Source organism: Ostrinia nubilalis, chromosome 17, assembly GCF_963855985.1.
Source record: "Ostrinia nubilalis chromosome 17, ilOstNubi1.1, whole genome shotgun sequence".
Taxonomy (NCBI): domain Eukaryota; kingdom Metazoa; phylum Arthropoda; class Insecta; order Lepidoptera; family Crambidae; genus Ostrinia; species Ostrinia nubilalis.
The window spans coordinates 11,333,700-11,354,460 of record NC_087104.1 but is presented as its reverse complement, the minus strand read 5'-3'; the positions used below and the strand labels follow the sequence as shown (position 1 = coordinate 11,354,460).

Here is a 20,761-nt window from a genome sequence, read left to right as displayed (position 1 = left end):
GCTTGCAACACCGTTCCCTCCAATCAGAAATGTCAAAATGGCGTCAACGCAGGACGCTTGGTATATTTCTTTACTTGGTTTAGCAGAACATTTCCGTACATCAAATCCTCCTGACATAAAAAGTTGTATTCAATGCCTACAAGCCGTGTTTAATTTCAAACCACCTCAAAGAGTGGAGGCCCGAACTCATTTACAACTCGGTAATATCCTTCTGACACACACTAAAAACATCGACTTAGCGAGGACGCATTTAGAGCAGAGTGTAAGTTTTTTTCTGTTATTTGTGGATTTCGAAGTGTCTATTGTGGTTAGGAGTGTTAGCCCTTGCAGTCATTGGATATATCCCAATTGTCCTGAGTCTTGTGAAAGGGAAGTGTCATGAATGTAAACAATGATGTAGAAATGGGTCAGTATGGTGTTTTGGTTGCAGTGGTGCCTGTCTCAGACTATCAATGGATTCGACGATGTCAAGTTCGAGGCTGCGAGTGTGCTGGCCGAGTTGTTTGAGCAGCAGGGCCACCCCACTCACTCCAAACCTATTCTACGGAAAGCGATTGAGTTGTCACAACACAGTGTTTACTGGCACTGTAGACTGATATTCCAACTGGCAGTAAGTATTATGTTATATTCTATAGGACATTGCTAAATAAATATACATGACAAGTGATTGTGGCTATTGACATCATAAAATGCAAATGCAATGATTGTGATAACATGGAATTTTCCCACTGCCGCCATGGTCATTTTAAATTTGTTTTTGTAGATTTTTATTCTAATTACTACTATTATAATATTAATCATTCATAAACCATGAATAGATAGGTAGTAATTTATTGTCAAAACTGTATAAAACTTCCAAAATAGATGTGTAAAAGTCCCATAAAAACAAACCTTTTCTTTTTATTATAATTTATGATTAATCAGCTGTTTTCATTGCTTATTAGTGTTAATCAATGACCTAAGCTAATTAAAATTTAAAAACATACCTGAAATTAATTCTAATGATGTACATGAAATTAAAAGCTCCAGACATTTTAAAATAATTTATGCAGATAAATACTATAAATACCTACTTCATTTATTGTACTTACAGATAATATCATAGCATTGACTCCTAAAGTGGACATTATGTTCATTTGCAATTAAAATTGTAATTTCACATACTTTCAAAATATTTTAGGTCAATACAAAAATCTATAAAAAAAACTTTCGGACTGGAAAAATATTTTATTGTGATTACCAATCAATTTACTGACTAAAATAAATAGTTCCTGTATGGATAAATTTTATTTATAAAATTCATAACCAAACAATTAGAAAATTAAATTGGAAAAAAAGGAGAAAATCAGTTTACTTACGGGTATTTCGCCAAAAATGGTCAATTTTGCCTAATTTCCTTGGTACGAAATAAATTTTTGTTTTTAACTATTTTTAGTTTCCCATTGTATTAAGTAACAAAAACTAAGCTAATATATCTAAAATGGGTGTCATAATTCGTTTTAGAAACAAAGTTATAAGGTCATGAATTTTTGGTAGCCAAGGAAATTATTATAAATATTTTTTTCTCTAAGTTTTCTTCTGAGGTTTGCTTTTTTTTTGTTCCACCCATTTTTGTGTACCTTCGCAAGCAAACATACCAATGAATATTGTATCATTACGACCTTTTTACACAACTAAGGAAGATAAATTCAGTAGATTGAGTTAAGAGTTAAAAACAAGTTGTTCTACAGGCTGTTAGGTAAATGGGTATATGAGCCGATACTAGCCCATGTTAACATGGGCATATAAATGGTATGGTGAAGTCAAAAATTTGATAACATCATTTTAATTTTTTTAATTTTCATACAAAATAAATTTTATAAAATCCGATTTGTATGAAAAATAAAATAATTAAAATGAAGATATCAATTTTCTGACTTCACCATACCATTTATATGACCATGTTAACATGGGCTAGTGTCGGCTCATATACCCATTTACCTAACACCCTGTATATCTATTCTGATACCCATTTCTTAAAATGTAAATTTTAAACTTATTCCAATAAAGAAATACTCAAAATTTGACTTTACGCCGAATTAAAAATGGTCTTTTATAATTTCCTAGGCCTTTTTATGCCACGGAAAACAAGGAAATTAGGGCCAAAGAAATTAGATTTATGCCTAAAAGACACCACAGACAAAAACCTATTTACCCTATGCATTTACTATTTAAATCATGGGTTTACCCCTACAGACATTACATCTTGTAAATAAACAATAAAATTAATTAATTGTTTAGCTGCAAAAAACCGTCCAAAGAAATTGACTTTTTAGTAAACAAAAACCCAAGGAGGGACCTACTTATGCGATTTGTCGCGAAACTGTTCAACGAAGTACTGTCCTGCCTCGATGGCCTCTTGGGACGAAATGGCCGAGTGTAACGGTGCAGTGCATTACATTCTAAGTTCTTTCGTTTCGTTACTACAATGGTCGAAAAGAAGACCCAGGGAAATTATACTTTTGACTCGGACAAGAACTTAACTTCACTTTATTTCCTTCCTTTAAGTATTTGACATTTAAAGTTTTTATTTTCCGATAGCCAAACGTTTCTCAAATATAAAGAGAGTGCTATTAGAATGAAATTACGCTTCAATTTGTTATAATGTGCCTTCATTTTGGCAAACAACAGTAATGGACATAACAAGGAAATTAGAAAAACGACTTTTGATTAAGTTTTTCTACGGTATTATTTGTAGTTTCTGCTATTGTAATAGCAAAAACAAATAAAACTTTTGATTAACTTTCCCATAAAAATAGTTTTATACACATAAATATAAAAAAACATGTCTTCGCCTGCCTGGACACAGAAAATTTACTGTTTCGGCGAAATACCCTTACCCCTATTTATAGTCTTACACAATTTTCTGACCAGTAAAAATATGTGACTGATCGGAAATTTTGATACTGGCACTGATATATTTATGTAATTTAATGTTCTTTGAATTTTTAGCAAATCCATGCAACGGAACGTGAATATGAAGTTGCCAGCAGTTTGCTCGGTGTCGGTGTGGACTATGCGCAGATATCAAACGCTGCGTACACACGAGTACTATTTCTGCTCAGTAGGGTAATGGTATGTATCGATTTATATTTTGTAGTCCTGTTAGAAGACTATTTAAGTACCTACAGAAAAGTAATTCAGTCAAAAAAATTAATTTTTAATATTTGACTCATAGGTTTTTTACTATATTTGACGTTCATAAGTGCTACCAGTGGTCAAAATTGAATAAAATATTTTTGATTCAACAAAGCATGAAAAAAGTAAGTTCACTGGGTGTAGACTGATAATGTCGATGTTGTGTTTTACTTTTAAATCTGGATTGAAGATTAGAGAAAGAAAGAAATAGAAAGTTAAATGACACTGAATTTATTTAATTAAATTAAAAGCTTACGATGAAACTTCTTATTTGCATTTGCAGTTGCTGTTAATAGACAAAAAGATCCAAGAAGTGTTACCGCTGTTAAACCAGGCCGGGCACCTAGTTGACTCCTGGACAGGGAGCCCCCACCAGAAGGAGTATCTGAAGGTGTTCTTCCTTGTCTTGCAGGTATGTCTCATTAATTTAAACTTTCGCGTTGCACAATTGTATTAATTTAAACAGGTTTTAACCCGTCAGCCTGTGACCACGGCCGCTGCAACCTGGTCAAAACGTCAGGCAAATACAGGTAATATTTTACAATGTTACCTATCCGCGTATCGCGTTAAAACACATTTAAGTTAATTCAGGTATGTCTCATGTTATATGAGTTTAGTGTGATGATAATACAAAAGTTTTGTTAAAGATACATTATGTAAAAAAAAGCTTTACTAGATTTTTTGTCAATTTAAATTAATTTTTGTGAGATACACAATGAGCCTACAGTGTCATTGTCTAAGTATAGAACAATAGAGCAATTAAAGTGTGACCATGCAGAACGGTCCATGAATCCAGAGATAACCTCAGCTTTTGATAATAATTAGGTACCAGCTAATTTATACTTGACAATGTTTTAAGGTAAAAAATATCACAGCTGTAAATTATTATTAGTTGTCTTGTAGATAATACAATTCTCAAATGGCCATGGCTTCTTTTTATCCCTAAAATCTACAACACATCAGACTGTAGGTACATTTTTGTTACAATATCGTACTTATTATTAAAAAATACATATCTGGACACGTCTAACTTTATTTGTCAATCAAACAAGTAATCACAAAGTTATGGTGCGTTGAAGTTCCGCGTAACGTCACACTGTGCTACACTTTTCACCACGCCTTGACGTCACGTGCCTCTTCTTTTGCACTTTGGCGCGCGCTTTTATCTCTGTAAATTTTCATTAGTTTGAAAAAATAAAAAATATTGTTGTATATTTTTAGATAAGTTAACTGACAGACTAAATTCAAACTCTTGCTTTTTTACCCAGGAATTAACTAGACACGCGGTTGCGTGTCCAGCCAAGTTTAAGTAACAGAGCTGGCAAGCAGCAAAGTGTTTCCTGTTAAGTCTTACGACGTACATCACACGAAAAAATTTCTTCTGCTTTCTTTTGAGACAAACAAAAAGATTATTTATTATACAGTACCTACATAAAATATGTTTTGTTGCTCAGGTATGCCACTACCTGATGGCAGGACAGGTGAAGAGCGTGAAGCCCTGCCTGAAGCAGCTCCAGCAAAGCATCCAGACCATCATGGCTCCCACGTGGCCAGATGACGATGGTGAGTTATTTACAAAAGAGTATATTAATAAATCAATGAAGTTCTATCTGTAACTTAATTTTCTTTAATTATTTTAAATACAACTTTATTTAAAATAATAAAAGAAAATTAAAAAAAGTAAACTTTAAAAATTGCTTATGAATTTCAATTATTTTTTATTTTATTTTTCTTTATTCAGAAAACCACAGCTCTATAATATTGTGGGGGATACATAAAAAAAGCAGTTTTCGTAATCTCAACGAACTGACGAAAAGACATGTTATGCTTGACTTAGCCATCAAAAACTACGGTAGACGCGTAATATTAAAATCGAAGGACTTTGCTTTTATGTGTGCAAAGTATAGTATACTTTTTTTAAACTTTGTTTTCCGTCGGGAAATGTTTTGCGCATACCTACTGTGCGGTGAGGACGGCCAGCGCGCTATGTGGAACTGTCCCCGCCATAAAGGCGGAGCCTACTCACTAAAACTCGACAGTGTCCTCCCGGGCCATTCGAGCCGCTAGCAGGCCTGTTCATCTCCGCGAGTTTACATCGAAAACAAAACACGCACGATGGCCCACCTACAGGATACTATTCGACAAGGCCTCACATATGAGCGAACATTGACTCACGCACTCGTATTCTTGTGTATGATGGAAGAAAATAAAGAAAATGGTGTACTGTGCAGTATTTAACTGCCTAAATAATAATAAAAACACAGAATGTCCTTTTATAAGTTGCCTCAAGACACTGAGAGGTAAATAAGTAGATAATTCATGCTAAATCATGTACCTATTTCCTCCGCCATTTTCCGCAATTTGGCACCTCACGTCACATCATTTTACCGAAGTCAGCCCTATAGCTTCGGCGCAGTGCCGATCGCTGACGTTTGTTAACAAAACGGTGCTTTACTCTTGAGACAGGCTAAATTACACCATATTGTTAATGACATTGAGCATACATTTTTTAAATACTTTCGCGAAGTAAAACTTCTGTACGTAGTACTTATTATTATTCTGTGCCGCTAGTTATATTTCAAAAATGGAACATTCGGCGGCTGAATAGTGTTGTAACTGGCTTATTCTCGCAGCCGTGTGCGGCAGCGCGCCGGGCGAGTCGTTCGTGTGGCTGTCGCGGCAGCAGCTGTACGTGCTAGTCTACTTGGTGACGGTGATGCACTCGGCGCAGGCCGGCTACATGGACAAGGCGCACAAGTATACTGAGAAGGCGCTGGCGCAGATCGATAAGCTCACTGGTGAGTATTGGCGGGAGAATAAAAAATCTTTTTATGTTCTTGTTTTGTGAGTGATGGCGGAAAAACTGAAAATCTTTTTTTTTGTTGTTGTTTTCTTTTATTTTTTTAACCAGCCAGGGAAGTTCTTGGTCTGCATCTCACTTGGTGGATAGAGATGATGAAAACTACGCTAGCCTCATTTCTCTTGCACCCGTTTTTTAGGCTATAAGTTAATTGCATTTTTTTGTCACCGTGACAGGCTCTCTTTCTTTTTTACAATTTTATAAAGAGACATACTGTTACGGTGACAAAAGACACCCGTATGCGCGCGCCTTTAATGAATGTCTGTGACGTGTAAGCGCGCATGTGGAAACCTGTGACACGCGTTCGCGCCGTACTTGTGATAATTTCGTGCGGGGCACCCGCGCACCTTTTAGCGTAGTTCCTAATAGATAAATATGTGTACACGTCAATACAGTGTTGGTCTAATCCTCCTTTTGTCTCTTGTAAATCTCTGTAGTGAACTAAATGATCTGACGATGATGTAATTGGGAAAAACTAGTAACTATTTGGTACTAAATAACAGTTATTAACAAACTCGGCCAACACTGGATGTGGTCTTCTTCTTTTCTTAATGTCTTTTTTCCTACTCGCATTGTGTTATTAATGTCGCGGTTTTCTAAGGAAATATCCAAGCTTGTCTTGACTTTTCTAAAGCCCGGTCTCTGAGCACGTAGAATTTTGTCCAATGACCCCAAGCTACCCATCCTTATCGCTCGCGCGTAATTATGTTTCTGGTACGCTCGCACACTCACTGCGGGCGCCCGTCGCACAGTCGCGACAGCAATATAATTACGCGCGAGCGATAAGGATTCATTGGGGTCATTGGACAAAATTCTACGTGCTCGACGACCAGACTATACTAAAAAATAATTTTTTTTTATGTCCAGCAAGCGGATGCAGCGAAGAATCCAGCGGGGTTAGCGCGCGAAGCGGCGCGACTCTCGCGTGGCGACTCCGCATGGCTTTAGTGGAGCACTCGGCGCTGTGCCGCCTCGTGGCCGGCGGCAAGGCGCACGCGCTGCACGAGATCGCGCGCGCCGCGCACCTGCTGTCCGCCGCGCCCACGGGTCAGTAGTCTGTAGCCAGTGTGACACTAGCGCGGCGGCTCGCATGGCTTTAGTGGAGCACTCGGCGCTGTGCCGCCTCGTGGCCGGCGGCAAGGCGCACGCGCTGCACGAGATCGCGCGCGCCGCGCACCTGCTGTCCGCCGCGCCCACGGGTCAGTAGTCTGTAGCCAGTGTGACACTAGCGCGGCGGCTCGCATGGCTTTAGTGGAGCACTCGGCGCTGTGCCGCCTCGTGGCCGGCGGCAAGGCGCACGCGCTGCACGAGATCGCGCGCGCCGCGCACCTGCTGTCCGCCGCGCCCACGGGTCAGTAGTCTGTAGCCAGTGTGACACTAGCGCGGCGGCTCGCATGGCTCTAGTGGAGCACTCGGCGCTGTGCCGCCTCGTGGCCGGCGGCAAGGCGCACGCGCTGCACGAGATCGCGCGCGCCGCGCACCTGCTGTCCGCCGCGCCCACGGGTCAGTAGTCTGTAGCCAGTGTGACACTAGCGCGGCGGCTCGCATGGCTCTAGTGGAGCACTCGGCGCTGTGCCGCCTCGTGGCCGGCGGCAAGGCGCACGCGCTGCACGAGATCGCGCGCGCCGCGCACCTGCTGTCCGCCGCGCCCACGGGTCAGTAGTCTGTAGCCAGTGTGACACTAGCGCGGCGGCTCGCATGGCTCTAGTGGAGCACTCGGCGCTGTGCCGCCTCGTGGCCGGCGGCAAGGCGCACGCGCTGCACGAGATCGCGCGCGCCGCGCACCTGCTGTCCGCCGCGCCCACGGGTCAGTAGTCTGTAGCCAGTGTGACACTAGCGCGGCGGCTCGCATGGCTCTAGTGGAGCACTCGGCGCTGTGCCGCCTCGTGGCCGGCGGCAAGGCGCACGCGCTGCACGAGATCGCGCGCGCCGCGCACCTGCTGTCCGCCGCGCCCACGGGTCAGTAGTCTGTAGCATTCTGGGAGTGGGTAGTCAATGCGAAAAAACGCACAACGGTTGGAATGTGCAGGTGCCAAAATGTCCATTATTAATACGGACCGGCTGTTAGTGTGGCAAAAAGTATGAAAAAAGAAAAAAGTCCCAGTGTCAAAATGTACATTATTACCATAGTTACAATGGTTTAGTGACAAATGGTACACATCACAAAATACAAGTACAACAAAAGGTGTGATAGATAAAATGTATTGTGCTCATGATTAAATTAATAAAATTAAATGTCAAAATGTTCAATATTCTTGTAGTCCAGTCATAAAGCGTTTTTTTTGGACATTTTTACCTTGATGCATTTAAGCACGTGTTCACGTTAGCTATTATACAATAAGACACTTGTTCGAATAAACCCGAAGACATTTTAACTTCAGATCATTTTAACCATTGCTCATTTCGACGTTCATACTTTTTGCCACACTAACAGCCGGTCCGTATGGACATTTTGACACCTGCACATTCTAACCGTTGAGCGTTTTTTCGCATTGACTACCCACTCCCAGAATGGTCTGTAGCCAGTGTGACACTAGCGCGGCGGCTCGCATGGCGCTGGTGGAGCCGGCGGCGAGGAGCATGAGATCGCTGTTGCACCTGCTGTCCGTCGCGCCCACGGGTCAGTAGACAATGTGACGTTCGATATCGATTCGATTCGATGAAGTCGTATACCAGGCAAGTTTAAAGGTGTCAGGAAGGCGTTGGACGCAGGTCACTACCAACCGGGCTACATGGAAAGCATTGGGGGAGCCCTATGCTCAGCTGACTATGGCTCTCAGTCCTATGGCTGAGATGATGATGAATACGAGCCGATCTTTGCCTACAGACATTGTTTAGATGTTCTAATACCTCGTGTCTATAATCCTCTTCCATTTGAACTCCCTAAAATTTTTAACACCTACGGCATTGCTATTTGTTGTGTCTCTTGTGACTCTCTAAAGCCTGGTCCGTGAGCACGTAGAATTTTGTCCAATGACCCCAAGCTACCCATCCTTATCGCTCGCGCGTAATTATGTTGCTGTCGCGCTCGCACACTTACTGCGGGCGCGCGTCGCACAGTCACGGACCAGGCTTTAGTATAATAATATTCTCTTCATAGACGTACTTACAGTCGACAGTACAATAAAATTACTATATGCATGCAAGAAGTACAGTTACAATCCAACTACATTTTTGTTGTAAAATAGCCACTATTACAACCGCATAAGACGCCCCAATCTATCACAATACAGTGTGAGTCACGTTAAAGTGTGCATATGAAAATAAATGAAACTAGACCTATTTTTATCGACAAAAAAGAGTTCCAAAAATTTTTTTAGTTTTAAAAAAAAAAATTTAGATTTTTTTTTTCAAAGTCAAAGTCAAAGTCAAAGTCAAAATTTCTTTATTTGTTTAGACTAATAAATAGTTCTTACAAATCGTCATATGCTCTTAAGGAGCCTCTACATGTCTCATAATCTTTTTACCCTACCAGCGCTTCGAGACCAACATTTGGCAAGTGCTGAGAAGAAGCGCCGCAACAAACTCAGTCACCACTGTCTGCCGGTTAATATAAATAAATAGAAATAGTAGTAGTAGGTACATTCGATTCAGGAGCAGTTCACTGAATTTACCATGCATTCTTGTGTGGTGTATCATAAGAATGGGTATACAAGATTGCGTGGTATATTAAACAAGGTAGTGACGTGCTAATATCTAGACTTACATATTAAGGTACTAGTAGAAATGACTCGCATACATAAATTTGAATAACTTGGATTGACCAGTCCCCGAAAGCAGCGCCTGTTCACAGACATGACGAGTGAACCAGCCATCGCTTCACTCGACCATATTAGAGGGAATGTAACGACCCGCCTCACTACGCCACCACCCCAGAGACATTTTAGTGAGAATGACAATGCCAAGTTATCTCTTTAAAAAAAAACTAATAATAAAGCTAAGTAACAGTCCAGATTGAGAAGCATGACACTATAACATTTGAGAAATTATTATTAGTTTATACAATATTACTTTTCATTTTAATTCTTTTTAGTGCGAGCATGAGAGGACCATAATCCTACTCCCAGGATGACTTATCATTAAGAAAATCTCGAGTTGTATAATAGGCTTTTTTAAGCATGTGATCTTTAACTATACCTTTAAATTTATTATACGGTAGCTCTTTATATTTATCAGGGACTTTGTTATAAAAATGGATACCTTGTCCCATAAAAGTGGCAAACACTTTATTAAGTCTAAAAGCGGGTATAGCCAATTTATTTTTATTTCTAGTGTTAATTTGGTGAATATCACTTTTCTTTTTGAATTCGTTAATATTTTGTTGAATAAATAGAATACAGTTTAAGATGTATTGTGAAGCGGCCGTGAGAATGCCAATTTCTTTAAACAATTCTCTAAGGGACGCTCTTGCTTTCATTTTATACAAGTATCTTATCGCACGTTTTTGCAAAATAAATATTGTTTCAAAATCTGCAGCTTTGCCCCATAGCATGATTCCATATGACATTAGGCTATGAAAGTAGCTAAAGTAGACTAAGCGAGCTGTTGAAACATCAGTTAATGACCGTATCCTTTTTATTGCAAAAGCCGCTGAGCTGAGCTTTCCCGCCAGAGTTTCTATATGGGGGCCCCACTGGAGTTTTGAATCCAGGGTAATTCCCAGAAATACAGTAGAGTCTACCAGATCGATTGCATTATTATTAAGTTCTATTTGGGTACTAACTGTTTTTACGTTAGGCAAAGAGAATTTTATACATTTTGTTTTCTTTGCATTGAGTTGTAAATTATTTGTAGTGAACCAACTTAAAACTCTTGTTAGTGCATTATTTACATCGTCAAAGTTATTTTTACTTCTATCAATATTAAAAATCAAAGATGTGTCATCAGCAAATAACACGATTTCGCAAGAGTCCTTAACAAAATATGGTAGATCATTAATGTATATAAGAAACAAGAATGGACCCAGAATGGACCCCTGCGGAACTCCCATTTTCACAGGTGACCCAGAAGACAAAACACCATTTATATCAACTTTTTGAACTCTAAAGTTTAAATAGGATTGTATTAAATCCAAAGCAGAGTCCTTCACCCCATAATAGTGCAGTTTGCGAATTAGCGTTTGATGTTCTACGCAGTCAAAAGCTTTTGAGAGATCACAGAAGACCCCTAGTGCATTTTGAGAATTCTCCCAAGCCTCGAAGATATGTTTAAGTAGTGCAACCCCGGCATCGGTGGTGGAACGACCCTTGGTAAAACCAAATTGTTCACTATGAAATAGTTTATTAGAGCCAAAGTGAATCATAAGTTGCTCCTGTATGATTTTTTCAAAAATCTTGCTTAGAGCGGGCAAGATAGAAATGGGTCTATAATTGCCAGGGTCGGTTTTGCTACCAGACTTAAATAATGGCATTAGTCTACTATGTTTCATGAGGTCGGGGAAGATGCCCTTCTCTATGCAATTATTGAATATTATCGCTAACTGTGGGGAAATTATATCAATAATGTGTTTGACTATCTTGACAGAGATGCCCCAGATATCAGTTGTACTCTTTACATTTAAAAGATTAAAACTTTTAGTGATATCTAATGGAGTAATATGTTTAAAAGAGAAGTGCGAGTCACAGGGTGTCACGTGGGTTTTCAATATTTCTTCAGCCTCGGAGGGAGATGACTTTAAGTTGGCAGTTGTTGCTGAAGCTATATTACCAAAAAATTTGTCAAAAGCTTCCGCTACATCTTTATCTGCAGATATCAAATTATTGTGAACTTTGAGAGAAAAGTCATTATCTCTTGGTTTTAGTTTACCAGTCTCTCGGTTGATAACATTCCAAGTTTCTTTTATTTTATTACTGGCGTTCCCTATCTTGTCCCGAATATAGAAAGACTTAGCCATGAAGCAAACTTTCTTAAAAAATTTTGAATACTTTTTTACATGCTCAAGAAAAGATACACTATTATTATACTTTTTCATGCCATAAAGTTCATATAACGTATTTCGACTTTTGTATATTCCCTTAGTAGCCCAGTCACTAAACTTACATTTGGTATTTGTTTTTAATGGCTTTACCGTAAAAACTTTGTCATGTTCGGTTTTAATACATTCGAAAAGGTTATTGTAAAGAGCATCTGGGTCTCCCTGCACATACGGGACTAAATGCAATTTATTTTCAAGATTAATTTTAAAACGTTCTAGACGACTAATGGTTACAGGTCTACATACGGCATTTTTATTACTTTTATTATTCAAATTATTACAAATAAATTCTACTTTAATACCACAGTGATCTGACGTAAGATTGTGTATGACAGCTTTATTGTCAGGGACACAGCTAGAGAAAATATTATCTAGACAAGTAGCTGTGGTTTCCGTAATTCTAGTTGGTTCCTTAAATTGACTAAACAAATTAAATGACTTAAAAAGGGAAAGTAGTCTTACAGAATATGATGATGAGCTATCTAGTAAATTGACGTTAAAATCTCCACAAACTAAGACCTTTTTGTTGCTGTTACAAGTTTTATTAAGAGCATCCTCAATAGCCGCTTCAAAAATACCAAAGTCCCCAGAAGGGGGTCTATACACACATACAATGATGTAACTCTCAAGCTCGACACAGGAAATTTCGACAACACGCTCAACTGATAGCCCTACTACATCTTTGCGTTCTTTATATCTGATATTATTATTCACAAATATTAAGGTGCCTCCGTGAATGGCCGACTTCCTAAAAAACGCGCTACTTAACTGATAATTATCTATATGAAAAGAGCTTTCATATTTCTTTAGCCAGTGTTCAGTAATACACATTACATTAATATCAAAACTTTTTAAGAATAGCTCTATTTCTAAGACTTTTTCTTCCAATTACTTATTGTAAAGAAAACGTAATAACTTTTAAACTAAGCGGTATATCCTGATAAAACAAAAACAGTAATAATGTTTAAAAGTTATTACGTTTTCTTTACAATAAGTAAATGGAAAAAAAAATTCTATAATTTTTTTTTTTAAATCTCTTTTTTGTCGATAAAAATAGGTCTAGTTTCATCTATTTTCATATGTACACTTTAACGTGACTCACGCTGTATACTAACGGACCGTTCCTCCGTAGCGTGCAGCGCGGCTGCGCATACGCCGCAGCTGCACTGCCTGCTGGGCCTGTACGCCATGTCCATGAACTGCATGGAGGCCGCCGAGGCGCAGTTCCTCACCGCCATACACGTGAGTACACCACACATATCGATGTAATAATCTGACCTAACCTAACCCACTGTTAGTTTACAATCTCACGCGTTATAAACTAACGGAGTTCACAATTTCGCGTTGACATATAACCACACAACTCGATTAAAGACTGGTCCGTGAGCGCGTAGAATTTTGTCCAATGACCCCAAGCTACCCATCCTTATCGCTCGCGCGTAATAATGTTGCTGTCGCGCTCGCACACTCACTGCGGGCGCCCGTCGCACAGTCGCGACAGCAATATAATAGGGATGTTTCCTGGGTAAAAAAACAAGAGTTTTAATTAGTCCGTCAGTTAGCTTATCAAAAACTACTCAACACGTATTTTTCACTTTTTAAAACTAATGAAAATGTAAAGAGATAAAGCGTGCCAAAGTTCTAAAGAAAAGGCCAGTGACGTCAGTGAGTGCGTAAAAATGCAGCACTTTGTGACGTCGCGCGGAACTTCAACGCACTATAACTTTGTAATTATTTGTTTGATTGACAATTAAAAATATACGTGTCCAATATTTATTTATATTAATGTTGACGGACTAAAAATTTTTTTTTATTAAACTAGCCTATTACGCTCGAGCGATAAGGATGGGTAGCTTGGGGTCATTGGACAAAATTCTACGTGCTCACGGACCAGGCTTTACACCACACAACTCGATGAGTACACCACACAACTCGATGAGTACACCACACAACTCGATGAGTACACCACACAACTTGATGAGTACACCATACAACTCGATAAGTACACCACACAACTCGATGAGTACACCACACAACTCTAAGAGTACACGACCCAACTCGACGACAGCCATGAGCGTGCCCAGATGGGAGCACGGGACTATTCCCAACTCTCGTTCCCGCCGCTGCAACTCCTGTGTAGCCAGGATCTACAGCTTGACCGCCAAATAAGAACCCTACCAGTGAGGGCCAAGATTGTTCCGGGGGAAAGTTAAACTGTCATTGGACCCGCAACGAAATTAATCAGAAGAACGTAAGAGTTGGAAGGATGTCAAACGATTTGAAAAATCGGATTTTCCCCTAGGCTAGTTATTATGACTTGCCTCCCCTAGGGCAGAATCTGGGTGTGCCCATGACGATAGCCAAACAGTGAAGAGGTCGGACTGGCCGACCCGTCATCCGAGGAACACGGGTTTGATCCCCGCTGCCCTCCACTATAATATTGTGGTCTTGCACGTATACACCACTACATTTTTATCACCGGAAAAAAAAAATCTGGGTAATGAGTTATTGATACTGATCCTATTTATGCAAAAAAAAAAGTTAAATAAAGCTACTCAAAATTTCATCCCAAAATTGGTAATATTTGGACACACGCGTCGCTAGCACTATTTACGCTCAACGCAAGGCCGCCCGTTACTATGGAGAGAGATGCGACGTTGCCGGCCCGACGCTTCCTAAAGGCGGCGGTGTACGTTTGTTGTGCGGCCATTATCACCCGCGAGCCACGAGCGAGAGGGCGGCGCGGGGCCGCGGCCCGCGCCGCCCTCTCGCTCTTCCGGCCGCCGGCCGCGGTCGGTCAGTTGCGCGCGCGCGAGCTCTTTATCGGTCGTGAAGTGTCTTGTTAACATTGTATCAATCAAGTCAATAGTGTCGTGCAATTATTACGTTGTCTTACCAATTCACCTCACGTGAATACGTGTTAATGATACGTGCATTATTATTCTTGGCCGGAGAAATTGTGTAGTGCAGTTTTGCGACTGTACCGGGACAGCCACACTTCAGCACGATGCAGGGTGCTTATCAAAGCATTGAATTTTGCCGGTCCTAAGGCCGATCCTAAGCCCGGGTAAGTATGAAGGGAAAGTTGAATTATTTTTATTATTTTACCTAAGCGCCTACTAAAACCACCATCTAAAACTGTTCGCACTACTCAGCTGTTATGGCGGATCTTAAATTCACGAACTACGAACGACGCGCGATCTCAATTGGAGTTACACAGTAGGTATTATTATTAACTAGTGTTAAAAACTCACAGAAATACAACGTGACGTATTACGTAATTACTAAATTACTGTTTTCGTCCTTTGCCCTGCGTTCAATTACAATTCTAATTACCTACTTGAAATGTTGCAATAAAAATAGCCTAAGATAGGTAGCTAAGTAATACATTATTATTATTCTGTGATGATAACACTGAAAGCCGCTGTTGTGGCAGATCTTTGAATTACAAATTTCTTTTAAAGTCGTAGTAGCCTCGTAACGACACATTGGTGTGTATTCGTAACGTATTCACAGTAGGTAGGTATTTCATTGTATTATTAACTTACAATTAGTGTTAACAGTCAGAATACCACGTAAAGAAGTACGTAAGTGTAATGAAACACTTATTAGAACTCAAAATTACTTGAAATGTTGCATTATAATGGTCTAAATTAGTAATAATAACACTGGAAGCGTGGTCAAGGCGTGAGCGAGACAGACAGATCAATGTGCGAGCGCGTACGACTACTCTACTGAATGAACGAGCAGCGGAGTGGCCCAGCTGTGACGCGTAAAATAGGGACTAAAGAAAATTTAATAAAAAAATTAACTTTATAAAAATTTAATTTTTTTTTTTTACTTTATAATTTTCACACATTTCTACATAACCTGTTAAAAATTTTCCGGTGATAAAAAAGTAGTAGTGTATAGCGGGTGGGCTATTTTGTGTTTAAAACTTATATGACGATTGAATAATCGTGAAGGTTACAATAATATGTTGACAATGACGTTATTCAAATCACACAAAGGTACAATTTATTGTCACACTGACTCGTAAAGTAATGCATTATGCATTTCTATTCGCAGATGTCACAAGAAAGAGATCTATGGATGTTTGCGAAACTCAACTTAGCTATTGTATATTTGCGAGGCAGGAGGGACAATGATTTGGCGCAACTCATGGAACAGGTATGTGAAATCTAACACACTTTTTTGTAATTTTGGATTTATTTTAATTACATGATTATTTTATCTAAAACATTTCCATAACATAACTTACTAACAGCATAAACATGCCGACATTATTTATGTGTCACCAACAACATTGTTTCCAAAGTAATTTTGTGTGCAGATGCATGTTGAAGTATTTTCATTCATTACGCTTAGTATACTCGCCGATTCAAAAATATTTTTCTTAATATTTAATAACTTACCATTACAATAATATTAGGTTTTTTTTTTAAATTATGGTATATAACACAAATTTTCCTCCTCCTGGCCTCACCAACCCTCCTTGCCAGAGTGGAAAGTGTAGGCCGAATTCTCCATTTGCTTCTGTTCAATTAGAGAGGAGCATGTTCCTCCTGCAGTGGAGACCAAACTACTTGATGATGATTATGATGAAAGCACAAATTTTAGAAAATACGCCGCTTTACTCTCCGGCCAAGAACAAAAGTTAATGATCAGTATAATGTGTCAGGTGCGGCCCGAAGCGCTGCCGGCGTACGCGCACGGGCTGCGAGCGGCGTCGTACTACGTACTAGGGCTGCAGGCCTTCTTCCAGGCCCGCTACAACGAGGCCAAGTGAGTTCCTTATTTATTTATGTGCTTCTTTAAAATACACTCGGTTCAAAAGTCCGCAACAGATACCTCGTAAAAGGTTGCAGGAAGATGCTGGATGCAGGCCGCTGCCAATCTGGAAATCTTTGGGTTCATTAATGGATGTCCTGCGGCTGAAATGATGATGACGACTGATATAAGGCTTGATTTCAAATGAATAATCCTCAGTTAGCGCCGCTCATCAGAGTTGGCGCCACTGTTTTACCCAATGGCGAATGATAGGACCTTATTCTACAATGATGCTACCCTATTGAATGCAATAGCTCTCCTACTGATTAAGTACTCAGTAAACTGTGAACGCCACTCAACAGTTGGCGCCACTGTTTTAGCCACTAAGGAGACAAGTCACAGGACTTCACAATGGCGCCAACTAGTAAACTTTAAAACGGTAGTCCTAATTTAGGTGGTTTAAAAATTCCAAAATATTATACGATCTGTAAGCATTATGTGTTCTAATAGTTTTTTCTTTCCTTTGTGAAGTGTTCTAGAAACTAATTTGTAACTTATTCCCAGGCGTTACCTCCGCGAAACGCTAAAAATGGCGAACGCCGAAGACCTGAATCGGCTGACGTCATGCTCCTTAGTGCTGCTCGGGCATATATTTCTGTCCATCAACAACTCGCGAGAGAGCATGAACATGGTGACGCCGGCCATGCAGCTCGCCAGCAAGATCCCAGACGTCCACGTCCAGCTGTGGGCTTCCGCTATACTCAAGGGTGAGTGTTTGATACATGCCGACATGCTATCTTCTGTCCATCATAATCATCTTCGGCCGGCAATACACGGACCGCTTGAAGCAGTCAGGGTCGACAGCTTCAAGCTGCGACTGCACAGTGAACTGCAGAGTTCTATGGACGCACATACACGAACCGCTCGAGCAGTTGCAACTGATTCGGGCGGTCGACAGCACGGTGAATTTTCATCGTGCGGTCAAGCAGTCGCCAGCCATACACTGACTGCTAGAGCTGTCGACAGCTCTCGCGCAGTTACCTCCGCCCACTTTCTTCATTCCACGGCGCGCGCGTTTGTGATTTGTTGAGCAGTTATACCAACTGCTCGAGCAGTTATAACTGGCAGCTTCAAGCTGTTGACTCTTGACTGCAAGAGCGGTCCGTGTATGTTGATTATTGACTAACTGCTCGAGCTGTCCGTGTATTCCTGGCCATCAACAACTCGCGGGAGAGCATGAACATGGTGACGCCGGCCATGCAGCTCGCCAGCAAGATCCCAGACGTCCACGTCCAGCTGTGGGCCTCCGCTATACTCAAGGGTGAGTCTCTTGATACATGCCGACATGCTATATCCTGTCCATCATCATCATCTGTCCATCAACAACTCGCGGGAGCATGAACATGGGTACCCCGGCCATGCAGCTCGCCAGCAAGATCCCAGACGTCCACGTCCAGCTGTGGGCCTCCGCTATACTCAAGGGTGAGTCTCTTGATACATGCCGACATGCTATATCCTGTCCATCATCATCATCTGTCCATCAACAACTCGCGGGAGCATGAACATGGGTACCCCGGCCATGCAGCTCGCCAGCAAGATCCCAGACGTCCACGTCCAGCTGTGGGCCTCCGCTATACTCAAGGGTGAGTCTCTTGATACATGCCGACATGCTATATCCTGTCCATCATCATCATCTGTCCATCAACAACTCGCGGGAGCATGAACATGGTGACCCCGGCCATGCAGCTCGCCAGCAAGATCCCAGACGTCCACGTCCAGCTGTGGGCCTCCGCTATACTCAAGGGTGAGTCTCTGATACACGACGACATGCTATCTTCTGTCCATCATCATTATCTTCGGCCGGCAATACACGGACCGCTTGAAGCAGTCAGGGTCGACAGCTTCAAGCTGCGACTGCACAGTGAACTGCAGAGTTCTATGGACGCACATACACGAACCGCTCGAGCAGTTGCAACTGATTCGGGCGGTCGACAGCACGGTGAATTTTCATCGTGCGGTCAAGCAGTCGCCAGCCATACACTGACTGCTCGAGCTGTCGACAGCTCTCGCGCAGTTACCTCCGCCCACTTTCTTCATTCCACGGCGCGCGCGTTTGTGATTTGTTGAGCAGTTATACCAACTGCTCGAGCAGTTATAACTGGCAGCTTCAAGCTGTTGACTCTTGACTGCAAGAGCGGTCCGTGTATGTTGATCACTAACTGCTCGAGCTGTCCGTGTATTCCTGTCCATCAACAACTCGCGGGAGCATGAACATGGGTACCCCGGCCATGCAGCTCGCCAGCAAGATCCCAGACGTCCACGTCCAGCTGTGGGCCTCCGCTATACTCAAGGGTGAGTCTCTTGATACATAACATGCTATCTCCTGTCCATCAACAACTCGTGCGAGAGCAATAACATGATGACCCCGGTCATGCAGCCACTGTTGGGAATTTTTACCACCAAGCAAGGCATTTATTTGATATTTTTTTCACATTGATACACTTAAGATGTTTTGTAATATACGTTGAAATTCATTTCACCTCGAAGACACTTTCGATCTTCGTCTGAATATCAGCTAGTGTATGAATAAATGTCACAAGTAGATTTTATTTTAACCGGTGTTCAATCTACTGTGTATTGTATCGCAGACCTGTACCGGCTGGCGGGCGACACGGAGCGCGAGAACGAGGCGTACCAGATGCACTGCAACTTCTCGCAGGCGCTGCTCAAGGACCACTTCCAGGCCACACAGCTGCCACAACACGCGCTCGTGCACTGGACAAGCGGCGCGCCGCCCGCGCTGCCGCCGCCGCCCAGCGTCAGCCACGCCACCTAGGCGCTGAGACCAAGGCCCCGGGGGCTATGGGGACTGGGCGACGACACCGGAATGACGCGTCGAAGCGCCCGAAATTACGAGGCGCCAAGTCGAGTTGGCGCCCCCAGCTACACGGCGCCAAGTCGAGTTGGCGCCCCCACCTGCATGGCGCCAAGTCCAGTAGGCGCTACAATTCCAGTGACGTCACGTCGAGTTGGCGCTACTACCTACGTGGCGCCAAGTCGAGTGGGCGCCCCCACCAACGCAGCGCCAAGTCGAGTAGGCGCCCCCACCTACGTGGAGCAATGTCGAATAGACGCCTTCATCTTCGTGGCGCCGTGTCGAGTGAGCGCCCATACCTACGTGGCATCAAGTCGAGTAGGCGTCCCAAATCACGTGACGTCACGTCGCGTAGGCGCCGTCATTACCACGTGACACTACGTTTCGCTCGTAGCGACCACGACTGGCGCCGGTGGCGGTGATCCACCCATGCAGCCGGGCCTGAAAGCCTTGCGACAGCAAAAGGCCGCGCAATACGTGACTGACGACCGAGATATCAGTGCGCGAAGTGAGCAACGGTGCAATGTGTTGTGTTTTGAGTAGGTCGTCCGGTGACAAAGTGCTGAACCCGCCTCGTTCGATGTACAAATATTTCTAGTGTTACCACTCCGCTTCCCTATGACTGGGACTCTGTCCCGATTGTTGCAATACTCCCCCTATTGTCGTATCGGTCCCTGTTAGATATCATTTTCACTGTAGTCTACGTAAATAAAAGAGTCGGGGTAAACGTTTCAGCCGCACAGACGAACAGTACTCACGCCGGTCGCTAAACACCGGCGCACAAGTACAATATTTTATTGGCCTAAATTAAAAGACATTACCAGAAAGTGATATTCCATGCCAGTGACTTAACTGACGTTTGGATAGTGATAGTGCGGGCGAACCGTGTTGTGTTTCATGATCTGATGTCGGGAACTGTAAATGTGTGTGTGAATGTCATGTAAGATTGTTAATTCAAAGGTTGCCTTCGACGTAGAAAGACGGGACACGCCTATGCGTCTATGATAGTATTATGGTTAGATTTTGTAGTGTTTTTAAGGAGATTCCTAAACGAAAGTATTCTAAATTATTGGGTTTATTAACGAAATTTATTACCCTGTAAAAT

The 20,761-nt window shown here is 41.8% G+C and overlaps 1 protein-coding gene across 1 annotated transcript; it reads left to right on the top strand.

The window, feature by feature from the left end:
• The first annotated feature begins 17 nt into the window (after positions 1-17).
• On the top strand, positions 18-19,746 carry LOC135080260 (MAU2 chromatid cohesion factor homolog). Its single transcript, XM_063974946.1, has 16 exons — positions 18-262; positions 431-610; positions 2,992-3,114; positions 3,461-3,589; positions 4,632-4,740; positions 5,811-5,975; positions 6,905-7,091; positions 7,267-7,388; positions 7,442-7,540; positions 7,594-7,692; positions 7,751-7,996; positions 13,144-13,253; positions 16,080-16,181; positions 16,693-16,796; positions 17,346-17,548; positions 19,430-19,746. The coding sequence occupies exons 1-16, from the start codon at positions 38-40 to the stop codon at positions 19,615-19,617; spliced, it is 2,391 nt and encodes a 796-aa protein (XP_063831016.1). The 5' UTR covers positions 18-37; the 3' UTR covers positions 19,618-19,746.
• The last annotated feature ends 1,015 nt before the right edge of the window (positions 19,747-20,761 follow it).